The sequence below is a fragment of the Sciurus vulgaris genome, assembly GCF_902686455.1.
Source record: "Sciurus vulgaris genome assembly, chromosome: 7".
Lineage (NCBI taxonomy): Eukaryota > Metazoa > Chordata > Mammalia > Rodentia > Sciuridae > Sciurus > Sciurus vulgaris.
Window position 1 is genome coordinate 115,086,565 of NC_136467.1, and position 16,615 is coordinate 115,103,179.

The 16,615-nt window shown below is 33.9% G+C and overlaps 1 protein-coding gene across 5 annotated transcripts in view; it reads right to left on the reverse strand.

Moving 5' to 3' along the window:
• UBR2 (ubiquitin protein ligase E3 component n-recognin 2) overlaps positions 1–16,615 on the reverse strand; it is a 129,049-nt gene that overhangs the window by 34,351 nt on the left and 78,083 nt on the right. For 4 of the 5 annotated variants that reach the window (XM_079147711.1, XM_079147710.1, XM_079147712.1 and 1 more), the window contains 13 exons: positions 16,078–16,139; positions 15,179–15,289; positions 14,443–14,508; positions 12,809–12,931; positions 12,557–12,620; positions 11,943–12,067; positions 9,635–9,687; positions 6,151–6,253; positions 4,925–4,973; positions 4,077–4,231; positions 2,644–2,746; positions 238–347; positions 40–120 (listed from right to left, as the gene is read on the reverse strand). In XM_079147711.1, the coding sequence (XP_079003837.1) occupies positions 40–120; positions 238–347; positions 2,644–2,746; positions 4,077–4,231; positions 4,925–4,973; positions 6,151–6,253; positions 9,635–9,687; positions 11,943–12,067; positions 12,557–12,620; positions 12,809–12,931; positions 14,443–14,508; positions 15,179–15,289; positions 16,078–16,139 (1,205 nt within the window). Of the gene's footprint in view, positions 1–39; positions 121–237; positions 348–2,643; positions 2,747–4,076; positions 4,232–4,924; positions 4,974–6,150; positions 6,254–9,634; positions 9,688–11,942; positions 12,068–12,556; positions 12,621–12,808; positions 12,932–14,442; positions 14,509–15,178; positions 15,290–16,077; positions 16,140–16,615 lie in introns of those variants that run through there. The other variant, XR_013765158.1, reaches the window with a different exon arrangement.

Genomic DNA, 16,615 nt, shown 5'->3' on the forward strand with positions numbered 1-16,615 from the left:
ACCCAGGGCCTCATGCATGCAAAGCATTTACTTTTTTACCTCTTCCATTATAGTTCCTTCTGTCTCTGCCACAGGACTGGTAGAGGAACTCTCTCTTATCTTCTTAATAGCATTAAAAGTCTAAGGAAAAAAAAAAAGTAGTATCAGTTATCCTGAAATTATGAAATATTATCACAGTATACAAAAAGCAAATATTTAATGTTTCTCACAAAAACAGAGTGGTACAAAAGATAATACCTTTAATATCCACCTAATCATATCTTTGTGGACTTCCAGGTAGGGGGCATTTTGTAGTGTCTCCAGCATAGCTAGTATGCTTGGAGAGTTGTTTGGTGCTTCACCAGGTTCTATGGCAGAAAAATAAAAGGCACAAAATAACAACAGCTGACTCTTCACAGAGCTTAGTCTATGTACAAGAAGATGAATGCAGTTGTTTATAATTATCTGTTGTCCATCATTTAATTACAGCTCTACTTACTAGAGATTATTAATGCTTCTTGAGAATGTGACATATTTGTCAACAACTAGAATTCATTTAGCATTCAAAATTGACTTCCAACACTAAATGATTAACATAGCCTCTAGCAATACTAAAGAAAAACTCATCTAAAAAAATCTGGTCTGAGATTTTACAAGTCTAAGAAAATGAATCAGGTGAACTTTATATATTAACATATCTATTTGCTTGGAGTTTTTCTTTAACAAAAGATACATTCAAAGTAAAATATATTTTTCCCTTAAAAATTCATTGCTTCTTTATATGAAGAAAATAAAAATCTTAAGTCCATATTCAAGAGTACCTTTAATTCAATATTAGCTAATTTAGTTTATAGTCAGAAATGTCAAATTATTGATTTTATTGATTTAAGTGCTGACATTCTGGCAAAATAGTCTTCTTTCCTAAGAGGAGAAGGGATTGAACCATGTGATGTTGAATATTCTTCCAGATCTAAAATTCTGTGACTGTGCTTTACGGATTTGACTCTAGATGAGAGGATTCTTTCTTTCTTTTTTTTTAACAAATAAATATATATTGTGTTTTATTTATAGGAAATATTTAACAAGAATGAGAGTGATGTCCAGAGAAAAAGATAATTGTTTTAAAAAAGAAAGGGAAAGGGTGAACCTGATATTTTTTAGTGATGAGTAAATGAAACCGGGGAGTTAGTTGTCTTTGTGGTTATCCTAAAGTAAAAGCATTAGAGACAAAGAAGACAGCAGATTCAACATTAGTTCATGGGAAGAGTATCAGTAGAAAAAAGGACTAGGGAAAGGCTGGCATCCACAAAGACAGTCTCTAGTGGGCAGGCAGTTTTTCTTCTTGCTTTCATTTACATGGATAAAGGCAAAAAGGCAAACCACAGATCTAGCAGTAAAGAAGACCACTTCCTCCTCTGTCCCCAGTAGTAGAGGATACTATTCTCACAGTCATTATTTAGGAAGAAGTGGCACTGAATAGACTTATAGAAACAATCCTTTTCAACTCAGGAATTCACAAATTGTATCAAAACAACATGAATTCATTTATAAACACCTCAGCACATGGTTGACTGCAGGTCTGGGCAAGGCAAGCACAAGCTGAGCCTGGTCAACTTTGGTGCCAGAAAGCAGGGTAATGTTAAAATACTAATTGGCTAGGTAAGTGGAAGTGACACAGAAACTGACTACACGTACACCCACTGACCAAAAGTGGCACAATCTGAGTATCAAAAGGAAAAATAATAACTATAATACACTGAATAAATAAAAATGTATAAGTAATATTTTTAAAAACCCCCACAAACCATAAAGATTCAAAGTTGTCACAGCAGGTAATTAGAACAAAAGCTTATTCTGAAAATTAATAAAAGCTTATTTTTAAGAGGTGAAATTATGATATCTACAACAAATGGTTCAAAAGGAACATAAATATAAATGCCAGTATCCCCAAATAATAACCGAGTCTAGGTGGTAGGTGTGTGGGTATTTATTGCAGTTTTCTTTCAACTTGCTTCACATTTCTAAAAGTTAAAATAAAACAAAAAAATATTTTCCTGGTCTTCTTTAAAAAAAAAAAAAAGAACAGAAACAATTACTTTGCATAAAATCACAATCCAATCTTCCATAGCTAGTTTTCTTATTTTTAATATTATATAATCTTATGTTTTTGTAAGATAATTAGAACAATTTAAAAGTGAATCCTGTAATTCCATTTACTAGGGAGGCTGAGGCACAAAGATTTGAAGTCAATCTGGGCAACTTAGACTCTGTATCAAAATAAAAAATAATAAAGGACCAGGAGTATGGCTCAGTAGCAGAGTCCCTGGGGTTTAGTCACCAGTACTGCAAAAGTAAATAAACAAAACAAAACAACACATATATACATATATTTCCTAAAGATAAATGTATGTGCTATACCAATTTCAAACTAAGAACTCATTATTTTTGCTGTTTATGAATTAAAATTTATGCATCTCAAGCATGTGCAGTCCCTAAGTATTTTTTATACTAGGATCTAATAGGATACCTTCAACACACAGATGAATACATGTGGCCTCAAATATTCAAATTACCCAATTAGAACTTATAAGATCAAATAAGTTATAAGTGATTATTTAAAATCACTTACATTTTGAGTTATTTTAGTAAAAAGTATATACATACTTGAAATCTTCTGAGTGAAGGTAAATGTTACTACATGCTCTTCCATGACATTCTCTAAATGTTGCTTTTCTTCTTGTAGTGCCATTCCAATTAAATGTAACACCTCAAATAAAATGTTTTGTTAACTTTTTAGTAAAAAAAAAAAAATTAAGTACACATTCTTATTTCCTATAAAAATAATTAACTATTAAAAAGTTAAATCAAGTTATTAAAGATTAAATGCAATAAGAAACACTTCTAAATACTATTTTTTATTAAATTCAAAGACTGAAGTTCATTTTATAATAAAAAGTTCTCAGTAAGGATAAGAAAATTTTCTATTTAGAAAAGTGCAAATTGTTAGGGTAAGCTAAAATTACTACCAAGTATGACCAAGCAGTTCATATAATACATAATGTTCATTTTGTTCCATACCTACATTACAGTCTTGAAAAAAATATCTTGAGACAATCATTCGTCAAATAATTACAGAGCTTAAGGCATCTATCATGTAATTATCCAGTCTGATACTACCAAGTTCAGTTTCTTTTTCTAAGGACTAAATCTTAATCACCTGATAGACACTTTTATCTGTAATGCTACACAATTTACTAAAATGTTTATAGTTCTTGCATGCTCTGATAAAAGGTTCCTTAACAGACTTTAAAAAACATCTAACTACATTGAACTTGTATGTATTTTACTGCTCCCTAGTTTTTTAAGGAAATAGATGTATGATAGATGTCTTTCTCTCCACAAGGTGTACTGGTTGTGAGAGGCCTGGAAGAACTAGATTAGCCTACGTGACATAAATACATATACAAAGGGAACACTGTTCATTGTTCCTCACTCCTTCATTTCTCACAAATCTTGTGCTCACATAGTACTAATCTCTACTGTAGCACAGCTCCCAGCTTTCACATTTTAAATACATGTTTATAAACATGAAGGTTTTAAGTATTCATATGCCTTAGTCAATGAGATACCTAGGCGTGCTCGGACAATTGAAGGAATGGCAGTTGTTTAAGGCTTGCCTTCATTTGAATTATTGGTTTTACTGCTTTTAAGCCCTCTGCTCTCTCAGGGAGCCCCTAAGAGGGTCTCATCATCTTTAGCCTAGAAACAAACTGCTTCCTCTGGAGGTCCGAGTGTTAAAAATTCTGTATGTGAAGTGCCTAGCATAGAGTAAGGCACAGACTAGTAATTACAGAGTAGTAATTCTGAATACTGAATAAATGCATATATGCTGACATCCCTTGATCAGTAACTTGAGAAAAGAACCCCACTGAAACTTGGCTTCCTCATCCATACAATGGAAAAAGCAGTAACTATTAAGAATTAAAATAATATACTACATTTTTGTCCTAATTTTTCTGTGCATGGATTATGACAAGAGTACTTTGGTTTCTTGCTACAAAACACTAAATATATATAAGAAATGTTTTCAAACATACCCTTTGTAGCATTGACTCTGACCAGGCATATCCATTATGCTCCACAGCCCACTGGAGTATTGTTCCCATGATGCACAACATGACATCCGACTGCAAAATGTTAACTAGACTTGCAAACAAAGGGCAGAATGGAGGCAAAACTGGAGGTGGAAGTGCTGAAAATAAAGTTATTATGGTTTCTTTTGTAGAACATGTTTTTAGAAACTGTTAGATACTTTTGACAGTCCTAATTTGAAGAATATTCATTAACAAATATCTCTATTTAAAAAAAAAATTTTTTTTCTGGTACTGGGGAGAAGCCCAGGGCTTTGGGCATGCTAGGCAACCACCCTACCGCTGAGCCACATCCCCAGCTCAACACACATCTTTTTTTTTTTTTTTTTTTAATATTTCTGTAGGTGTAGACAGACACAATACCTTTATTTATTTATTTATTTAGTTTATGCGGTGTTGAGGATTGAACCCAGTGCCTCACATGTGTCAGGCAAGCGTTCTACTACTGAGCTACAACCCCAGACCCTCAACACACATCTTAAAGCTATGTTTTACCTTCTCAAGGTCAGTCCAATGTACAAAAAAGGCTGCATAGATAGTAATACAAAGGAAAGCATTTCTTTTCCCTAGAAATGCCTCAAAATCTGAGATAAAACCATCAACCCAGATGGTGACTCAGTACAGAATATCTTTATGTTAATATATTTATTATTCTTCTGATTAATTAGGAGGAAGTTCACTTGGAAAGCTTACATTTAAATCTTTTAAGCCATTAAGGACAATCATCATAGTAGAAAACAAAGTTCAGCAAGTAGAAGAGATCGACATGAGATTTTTGGGAAGATTAAAAATACCTGTATCTTCTCTGTTTTGTCTTTTCAATTTCCGCTGAGCTTCTTCTGCCTAATAAAAGGAAAATTATTTGGATGGCAATTATAATACAAAACAATTTAATATTCTAAACTAGTAACAAATTAATCTTGATTCTATTATCTTCTAATTTTAGAAGATTTTTTTATAAGTGTTGTAGTTTCTCCCAAATTGATATATCAGAGTTAACTTTTTTCCCACTAAAAGTTACCCCAAATGATTGCATTTATACTGATTGTTGCATTAAAATGCAAGGGAAAAATGTACAAACCAAAACCTCAGATTTGGGCTCCATGACAATATTAAAAACTAATTTTGGTTGGGCACAGTAGCACACACCCCTGTAATCCCAGCAACTTGGAAGGCTGAAGCCGGAAGACCATGGGTTCAAAGCCAGCCTCAGCAATTCAGTGAGACCTTGTCTCTAAAAAGGAAGGGCTGGGGATGGGGCTCAGTGGTTAAGTGCCTCTGGGTTCAATCCCCAGCAACAAAACAGAAATAAAAACAAAAACTAAACAAATAAAAAACTACCTTTGTTTAATGCCATTTATTAAAAAAGTATGAGGAGACTGCTAAAAGGCAAAATTTAACTACTTAAGAATAATTAGGAAAACTGTATAAAAAGCGTGTTTAATAGTACCAATTCTGAAATGTGTGTAAAATGGTTTAAGTAATTATAATGCAGATTGAAAATTTGTCTTCAAAATCTAAGATGTATGGGCACATTTAAGATTATAAATATAGATCTTATAATCTATGCACAAAACACTGGAGGCAGGGACATCCAAAATGTTAAGCAGTTAGTCCATGCAGTTTGTACTTTTTTCCTGTATTTATACCTTTTTTATATTTTCTAAATTTCCTACAATAAAAATGAAGGAAATTATTTTTTCAATCTGTGAAAAGCAGTAAAAGTTTTCTATATTTTAATTATACTTTTATAAATTATATTTTTTACACTTTTTATAAATTATACTTTTATAATTTTATAAATCATTATACTTTTAATTTATTTTTGGGTACTGGGGATTGAACTCAGGGATGCTCTACCGCTGAGCTATATCCCTTAGCCTACTTTTATTTTTAAGACAGGGTCATGCTAAGGTGCCAAGTTTGGCCCCAAACTTTCAATCCTTTTGCCTCAGCCTCCTAAATAGGAACAAGCACGACTGTACCTGGATCCCACTACACTTTAAAATTTCCCAATTACCTTGGACTGCTCTGCCCTTGAAAAATGATAGAAATACAAGTTGAACTCTTTGGCACATTCTGGTTTCAGTTCGTACATGCCTCGTCCCGTTAATCCAGGTTTCCTACGAAAAAAGGCCCTTACAATAATTACTATGGAAGTCACACACCAATTCATGAGTCTTAGACGTTAGGATAAGAAACAAATCTCTGATATCCAGCTGGTGGGTGTTATGCTGAAACTATTTTCTATGGATTAATTTGGAACTCTAAATCCAAAGTCTTATGTGCATCAATTTTCTTTAGCACATTCACTTTGAATTCATCCTGAATAGACAAGTGAATGTGATGGACATGTAGCTCCAACAATTTAAAAGCTAACAATATGGAGAGGATGTGGGGAAAAAGGTACACTCATACATTGCTGGTGGGGTTGCAAATTAGTGCAGCCATTCTGGAAAGCAGTGTGGAGATTCCTTAGAAAACTTGGAATGGACCCACCATTTGACTCAGCTATCCCACTCCTTGGCCTATACCCAAAGGACGTAAAATCAGCATACTACAGAGATACAGCCACAACAATGTTCATAGCTGCTCAATTCACAATAGCCAGACTGTGGAACCAACCTGGATGTCCCTCAATTGATGAATGAATAAAGAAACTGTGGTATATATACATATATATATATATATATATGTATATATACACAATGGAATATTACTCAGCTATAAAGAATAATAAAATTATGGCATTTGCAGGCAAATGGATGAAATTGGAGAATATCATGTTAAATGAGATAAGCCAATCTCAAAAATCCAAAAGAGGAATGATCTCACTGATAAGTGGATGATGACATGTGATGGGGAGTGGGAGGGGGGCAAGAATGGAGGAAAAAGGGACTGTATAGAGGGAAAAGAGGGGTGGGAGGGGTGGGGGGAAAGGAAAAAATAACAGAATGAATCAAACCTCATTACCCTATGTGAATGTATGATTACGCAAATGGTATGCTGTTACTCCATGTACAAACAGAAACAACATGTATCCCATTTGTTTACAATAAAAATAAAAAAAAAAAAAAAAAAAAAAAAGCCTAACCATAGGGAACAGTTTACATAAATGACAACATCTCTAAGCAATTAAAATGATATCACCTTTAAAAGTGATATTAATTTCTGAATTCTGACAAGTAAAGATATTTGGGGTAAGTTCTATTAAGTAAAAAAAGCAGGCACAACACTGGAGTTTAAAAGAGCCTTCCTAAGCAGGTTATAAAACTCAGAAGCTGAATAAGACAGAGAGCTATTTAAAACATTTGTGAGAAACACTACCACAAAGTTAAAAAATCAAAAATCAAGTGATAAGGACAAAGTACTTGCAATGTATTTAACAGAGTAAGAAGCAATATTTCTAATATATAAAAATGCTTATGGAACAATAAGGTGGGGTGACCACTGCAAAGAAAAATGTACAGAAGTATGACTAATTATAAATGGTCAATAAACACATGAAAAGATGCTTAACCTTATTGGTAGAACAATGCCTATTAAAGTAAAGTAACATTTTCCACCTATCTAATGTGTAGAAATTGAAGAAGTGAATAGGGCTGAGGTGTAGCTCAGGGGTAGAGAGCATATATACTAAAGTCATGGTTTCAACCCCCAGTATCACTGAAAAAAAAAAAAGGTAAAAAAAGAACATATGTATTAAAATATTTAAGCTTTGACAAAGTTTCAGGGCACTCTCACTGCTAGAAGTGGGAGTATAAATTGATGACATTTTTGGGAAGGCAATTTGGAGGTTATGTATTAAAATGCATATGCCTTCCATTTGATCTTGCAGCTCTTCAAACATTCTTAAGAGTCAAAGATATATATGCCAATGACATGTTCAGCAATGCTCCATACTTTGTGCATAATAAAGAAAATCAAATATCCATCAATTAAAAAAGTTAAATACATTACAGTACATAACTATGAAGAAGTAAAAAGATTATATACTGACAAGGCATATTAAAACGAGACAAAAACAGAGCCCGGGGTTGTAGCTCAGTGGTAGAGCACTTGCCTCAAAATGTGTGAGGCACTGGGTTTGATTCTCAGCACCACATATAAATAAGTAAAAATAAAAGGTCCACTGACAACTAAAAAAAAAAAAAAAAAAGTTGTTTAGAAAAAACAAGAAAACAAAAAAGATACAAACAGAACTACCCCATTAAAGTTTAAATTTTAAAAAGATTATAGGACAATAAATATAAAATGAACCCATCTTTTTAGAAGTATGTATATTCCTAGCCATTACACACACATACAGATACAAATGTTACGAGTATAGAAAAAAGTTTAGAAGAATATATAAATGTAGTAGAAGTCACCTAAGTAGCTGGATTACGGTGATACTTTTTTTCCTACCTTTACCTTTCTGTATTTTCTCCAAAAGCATTACCTTATAATCAATAAAGATAAAGACACTGCAGTTGGAGTGGGAGCAAGAAAAAAGCACAACTAAGAACTGCCTATAACTTCAAGAGGATAAACTAGTTTATTCATTCAGGAACATACTGGACAATGGAGAAGGAAGCATTCCGGGTTGTCTTATTGTGATGGGCTGACAGATCTGACTCCATGAGAATGTTATAGGCCAGACTCTAAGGGAAATGACTAAACAGACTTCATTTTGCTCTGAGACTCCATGTTATGTAGGAAATAAGTTTCTCCCATGGGAACACCCCCCTCTGTGCCCATCATCAGTTACGTGGTGTGACATGTTTAATAATATACAATGGCAACTCCTAAGTAGTAAAGAATTGCTCTCTTTTGATCCCTATTGCTCCTAAACAATGTACCATGTAAACAGTAATTATGTGGATGTTAGCAACCATTCTTTAGCTTGTACCTAGGTAAGGGTCATTTTGACCCACTTCCCCCTCTTTTGATGATCTCATGATGTTAATGTGTAATTTCGAATCACAGCAACAGACACTTATGATTAATGTGATTTTTGGTATAAGAATCCCTACAACCCTGTGGTCGGGGCTGTTCTCACAATAGCCATTTTTTGGGGGCATTGTGTGAGATAGTCAGCTGGCCAGATTAATAAAGGCTCTCAAATTTGGACTTCTCAGTGGTGATTGGGCTGTTCTTAAGTTGTGCCCCATAACATTATAACTTAGTTGGCACTTTCAGATGCAAACAAAGACAGCACTTTTAAGAAATTGCAATGTATTTATTTAGATCACAGCTCAAGATCACTTCTCAGGTTAATTCTTATTATCTGAAACTATCAGGTATGAACTTCTGTTCTGAATGCTATGAATCCTCATAATGCTACTTTATATTTCTGAATGCAGGGCTAGATCATAAAAGTGAAATGTTTAGTTCAGAATTATAACATGAAAATGTCACTCTGAAAGTAATAAATTCATCCTTAGTTTCATCAAAGGAAACACTCTAAGAAAAAAGACTATTAAAAAACTCCACAAAATGTGAAACAACAGGAAGTAACTCACTTGAAATGGGCAACTGCTTCGATTACACTCTCCATGCCAGTCTCCTTGTTCTCCTAAAGGTACAGGAAACAAGTAAATGTGCTTCATGTTAATAACCAATGGTAGCACACTGAGCCTGGTGCTTTATCTCTGTAACCCTCATGGCATCCCTATGAATAAATATATTATTATTCCCATTTTTAAAGATGGGGATATACACATTTAGATTTTTCTTGCAAGCTGACATTCAAATTTATATAATTTCAAAAAATATTACTACCATATGGAATCAAGGTAATAGCTTTCAAAAGGAATTAAAATAAAAAAAAAACTAATATGTATAAAACATAAAAAGAATTTGTGTAAAATGTAATATTTTGTGAAATAGTTATATTAATTTCTTATCTATTTTTAGTAAAATAGCACTTCCATTTTAACAGAAATTCTGTAAATAAGGAATTCTCTGGTCAAAATGTCCAGGAAATACAGTTGCTGTTGCTTTGTACAAAGAGTGTATCACTTTAAAAATGTGGTTTTAGGGATGGGGACTGTAGCTCAGTGGTAGAGACCTTGCCTAACACACACAAGGCCCTGGGGGTTAGATCCCTAGCACTGCAAGAAAAAGCAAAAAAACAAAAAAACCACAACAGCAAATGCTGTTTTAAATTTTATCTTTCTTTAACATGTAGGTTCACAACCCAGGATTCATTTTCTGCATTAAAAAGTACAAGTAACTTTTATCCTGACTAGATATTCAGTGATAAGAAATTATTAAGTACTGTTGGTTTCTAAAATGTAATAATGATATGGGTAAGTTTTTTTAAAAAGTTCTAAATTCTCTTAGATCCAAGTTTTTCAACTTTGGCACACTGACATTTAAAACACAGAAATCTTTTCTGAAGGACTGTGCATTGTAGGATGTTTAGCAGCATCCCTGGCCTCTACCCATTAGACATAAGTAGCACCCTATAACCTATAATGAGTGGTGACATTGCTACAGGTCTCCTCCATAGGGGGCAAAAACATCCCAGGTTAAAAACCACTGTGTTAGATACATAAAGTCCTATTTATAGATGATGGTAAACAGCATTCTCTACAAAATAATCCAGTGGAGCACAGAGGTTAATAGTTGGGGTGTAGATGACAGAAGACTGGCCAACTGTCAAAAGCTGATGATGGGTTTATTAAACAGTGTTATCCATTTCTACACAGGTTTGAAACTTTTCATACTACAAAGTTAAAAAAAGTATTACTATGTAACAAAGACAGATTGAAATCTCAGAGGAATAAATGGTAAGGTTGAAAATTTTGATTCATTTCAATTTTGGGAAAATATCTTGAAAAGTTTCAATGAAAATAAAATCCTTTCCCAACTATTAGAGTTGAGTTTCTGAAGTTTCATGGCAGAAAAATAGATAGCTGAGGAACGTAGCACCCTGGGGGGAAAAGAGTGGCAATTTAACCTATAAAATTTTATTGTGACTATAATATCACAAAAAACAACTCTTCATTAAGAAAGAGAAGCCAGGTATGATGGCAGATGCCTGTAATCCTTACTCAGGAGGCTAGGTAAGAGGATTATAAATTTGAGGTCAGTTTGGGTAACTTACCAAGACCCTGTCTCAAAATAAAACATAAAAAATTGCGGGGTGGGTGCAGCTCAGAGGTAGAGCCCTTGCCTAGCACGTATGAGATACTGGGTTCAAACCCAGTACTGAAAAACAAAAACAAAAACAAAAGAAAGAAAGAAAAGAAGGAGAATTTTTGGATGCCTGGGAAGGAAAAAGCTCTGGAGAAATTTAGTCCATCAATACAAGTAGGTAGGTATTTCCCACTCCCATCTTCAATGTACTACATTACAAAGTGTTATTTATACTCATGGCAATTCTGTATTAAAGATATAACAACCTTTCTCTACTATATATTAAAATTCATTTCAGACCAGCTGTTTTTCAGTGTCCTTACCTCTTTCATGGTTTTATTGTAAAAGATCCTATTCCTATTGGCTTTCTATAACTAGTCCCTAGTATTCTTGTCTAATAATTACTTACAGTAAGAGTAACTGGAACTATACATATCCTAGAAGTACACTTTTTATAATTATGGGAAAGGTATATAGAAGTAAATCTAAACATAATAAGACTGAGAGGAAGGGGCTAGAGTTGTGGCTCAGGGGTAGAGCGCTTGCCTAGCATGTGTGAGCCACTGGCTTTGATTCTCAGCACCACATAAAAATGAATAAATAAAATAAAGGTATTGTGTCCATCTACAACTGAAAAAAAAGAAAACTGATAGGAAGAGAAAGCTTTTTAAAAATATAGGTACTTACATCTTCAGGTAAAGATTTTACCAATTCACTATGAGCCATAGGTTTGATGCTCAACTGATGGATAATCTCCCGCTTAATTTCATCTGTAGTATTAACCTGTCCAACCCCAGGACTAAATCTTTCTCCTGTCAAAAAAGAAAAGGTATATATACACACACTTAACACAATCACAATTTATGTGATATATACTTATATATATTTATAATTTATGTAACACAATACATCTGCATATGGGAAAGTAATTACTGGTCATGGAACCAACTATGGAAAGAGCAGCTCCTAACCACACTTCTGAGTCTCAGACAGGAGATTAGGGCAGACTTCAGGCAGCGGAAAGCTTGCTTAATTTCTCGTTTCCCCAAACACAGACTCTTCCAGTTTATTATACTTCTGAAGTTGTCTTCTCTCCTCTTTCTAAAGCACCACAGAACTGCTACTCTCAACATTACAGTAACGAGAGGGGAGGGAGAAACAAAGGGATGTCCTAATTCCCTTACCCTAAAACTGAGTACATATCTTCTAACAGCAAAAGAAACACAGTTCAAAAATTCTGAGCTATTTGCTACCACAAAATCCAACATAATTTATAAATATGCCAAACAATATAAACTTACCAACAAGCATTATAATGAGATACAGCATTTCTTCTATTAGGGTATTGTTTTGCTGAACAACATCCTACAAGTGTAGGAAGAAAAAGTTCAGAGATAAGAATATGCACACTTGCACCCCATTTGTTTACAATAAAAATAAATTAAAAAAAAAAAGAATATGCATACTGTATTCTCTCAGATGACTAACATATTCACGAAGAATGAAAGATGCTTCTTTAGTGATGTGTTGTGTTTCTTAAAACACATCCTTACCTTATGAGTAATTTCAGAACTAAATCTTTTTCCATAGTCTGGTGTACTGAAAATCTGATAAAGTTCAAAGCGGCTGAGCATTATCATCAGGAAATGATTTGGATCCATCATGGAGACACCTGTCTTTTTTGTTTTTTGTTTGAAATAAAGGAAAAGAGGAAGGTCAAAAGGGACACTGTGCAATTAGTGGGAGATATCTGGGTGTGCACAAGAGAAAACAGCTTATTTGTTTACAAATTACAATAAAAGATAAAAACTCACTTAGCCCAATCCCTACACGTGGTAGCTGACAAGTGGGAATAGGAATCTAAACTGACAAAACAAAACACACAAGATAAAAACCCTCCAACACCCAAACCCACACATGAAAACAGCATGGACTTTTTCAAACTTTATTTGCTTTTAATGCTTTGAAATCATTGTGTTCCTATGGATTTGATTCCAAAGTTGTATATCAGGGCTTCCTGTCTGGCCTCTGAGCTAAAGGTCAATTAAGTTTCTAGAATTTTAAAAATAGGCATCCATATTAAATTATTATCAAGATGCCTTGAAATTTTTTTTTTTGTGGTAAGCATTATACTTACTGAAGAGACAGCTTTTAAATATTAGTTTCAATTCTCTTTTAATTCCATTTGTAAAAATTCTCAATCAACCTGGAACCAATAAGTTTTTTTATATTTTGATTTCTTATCTCTTTTTTTCACAATTACTATATTCATTCAGCAGTAACACGGAACAACCACTGTGTGACAAGCACTGTGCAAGGCAAAAGGGACAAATAAAGAAACTGAATACAGTTGCCACAGTTTAGGGGAGATGAAAAGTGAACAGGTGCTCAAAATCTAGAGTTGTGGGTACCATCATGGGGATAAGTATCATGCTATGGATTCTCACAAAAGGGATAACTGGTCAAGTTCTAGCATGTCAGAGAAGGACTCCTGAAGAAAGTAATAAACTAAACACTAAGACACACTGGAAAATAACTAAGCGAGATGAAGGGAAAAGGGACAGGGGGAAATACAGGGACCAAAATAAATAAATGTGCAGTTTTAAGATTTAAGAGAGAGCACAGCAAATTCAGGGATCTTCAAGGTAGTTAAATATCTGAAGCCTTGAAAATTAAAGGGTTTAAAATTAGTTAAATAATTAGTTAGTGGCAGTGGAACAGAAGACTGAGGCAGGAGGCCTCACACATCGGAGACCAGCCTTAGCAGTGAGGCCCTAAGCAACTTAGTGAGATCCTGTCTCAAAATTAAAACAAGCTGGGGATGTAGCTCAATGGTAAACCACCCCCCAATCAAAAAATTAGTTAAAGAACCAGAAGACAATAACCAAAGGGTGGTTTTCATTTTTATGACTTAAGCAACTGTGTGATCTATGGAACAATTGAACAAGCTAGGGCACGTAGATAGGAAGAAAGAAAGAAGGAAGTTAAGAGGAGTTATTTTGAACATGTTGAATCTGAGATGTATCCAGAAAATCTAGGTGGACATGTTCTATAGGCTGGAAATCTGAGTGTGGAGCTTTGCTGGACAGGGCTAGGATAACTGTACAGTTACGAGTAACTGATTAAATGATTGGATTCAGTGGAAAAATAACCATAACCTTTAGATTCAATATTTTTAATTCATTACCTGAAGCATCACTATGTCCTTGTCAAACATCTCACGTCTGCATTTCACATTATGGTAGTAATAAATCTAAAAAACAATTTTTTTCATTATATTGGGTAAACAGGCTTTTACTAGTGCAACTATCTCATCCCTCACTCCCTTAAAAGCACATGGGTTTGTGTAAGTACAACCACTGGTGTGTATATGATGTGATTTTCTGAACAGTTAACATTATCTTAGTACAGGTTAATTAGAAATTTCCATGTAGCAGCCACTATGGTTTACATTTGCAGCCAACTTTGAGTTTCTCAACAAAATAAAAGGTTGTTACTTCATGAAGGTTTAAAGTGTCCAAAAATATGAGAAAAAAAATCCAACTAAGCCTTAGTGAAGTTTAAAAATTAAAATCTCAACTTTAGATCTCTACTAAAAGGACTTTTATTTTAATCCAATTTAATATAAACAGATGAAATTTATAATTTCATTGCTTTTTACTATTCAACTCTGTTCTAAAATACTACTTCAAAAGAAAAACCAGTATCACTGTTATTTATTTCTACTTGAAATTTCGTTTACTAACAAACTGTAAGTAAATTTTTAGGAAGGTTTTTTGGTTTATCATTAAGGTTATCTTTTAAAATAATTTTCACATAGACTGTAAACTTTCAATGACTAAATCCACTGAAAACTACAACCTTCACAGAAGCCAATGAATGGAATGAAAACTACACAGAATTAAAAAAAAGAAAAAGCTTACCTGGTTTACTAGAGAGAACCCATTTCTTCTCCACATTCCAGCATGTACTTGGGCACATAAAACAAGACATCTAAGAGGGTGTTCAATCAACATGGGTGGGCTAAGTTCACTCTGTATGGTAAAAAAAATCCATAAAAAGTCAACTCCATAAAGAAATTTGGTTGATAAGAATCAAAGTTTTATAAAACACAGGTTAAAATTATTTTACAGTATGATTTTGTGCCAGCTTAGCTGGGCTCTGGTACCCAGTTTATCGTCAACACCAGTCTGGTTGTTGCCAAGAAGGTATTATTTTTATAAATGAGTAACATTTCAGTAGACTTTAAGTAAAGTAAATTACCCTCCATAATGCTGGGTAGACCTGTTCAATTCAGTTGAAAGTCTTAAAAAGTTCCTGAGGAGAAGGAATTCTCTCTGATTGCCTTTGTTCTTGATACTGCAACATTAACTCTTCTCTGGGTCCCTCCAGTCTGTCAGGTGCCCTGTAGACTAGATTTGCTGGCCCCTATGATTGCATGAGGCAGTTCCTTAAAATAAATCTCTCTTTCAAGCACATATGCACACATGCACACACACATTTTATGGGTTTTGTTTCTCTGGAGAACCCAGATTTTTTTTTCAGTACTAGGGATTTAACCCAAGGGTGCTTTACCACTGAGTCAAAGCCCTAGCCTTTCCATTTTGAGGCAGGGTCTAAGTTGCTTAGGGACTTACTAAATTGCTGAGGCTGGCCTTGAACTTGTGATCTTCCTATCTTAGCCTTCTGAGTTGCTGGGATTATAGGTGTGTGCCACCATGCTTGGTGAGAACCAAGATTAATAAAAGTTTGTTTCAATATGATTTCAAATACAAGGAGCATAATAAATAGGTATTTATATTTAAATGTCAGAACCACTTACTAGAGGTAGGAGCTCTGGAAATTTATATGCCACTTCACTTTTGCTTAATAATACATGCAAACCTGAATGGAAGAAAAAAAAAAGTACTTTTTACAATTTAAAATAATTTAGGAAAAACCCTAAATATTCATTCAACTTTATTATTTAACCTTTTTTTTTTTTTTTTTTTTTGTATCTTTTTGGGTTACAACTTAAGATATAAAACAAACTATATCCAGAAATGAAGTTTTTTAAATGGTTATTCTAATGAATATCTGTATCAAAGGCAGAATTAGAACTAGCCTTAATTACACATCCCAACATACTCTGATGACATTAGAAGTAAAGGTTAGATGTACAAACACAGCAAAAACAGCTATATAACCATCAATTTACACATGTTATGCCAACTTTAAAAGTTGTATTTCACTGAGTCATAGAGTTTGTTCCCATTTAAAGGACAGGGTGAGAGATGCTTCTGGCAAATAGAGAAATTGGTCCTAGATTCATGGTTTGCATTGATCTGAACCTCACAATTAGGTTCTCTAGACCTTCTAGA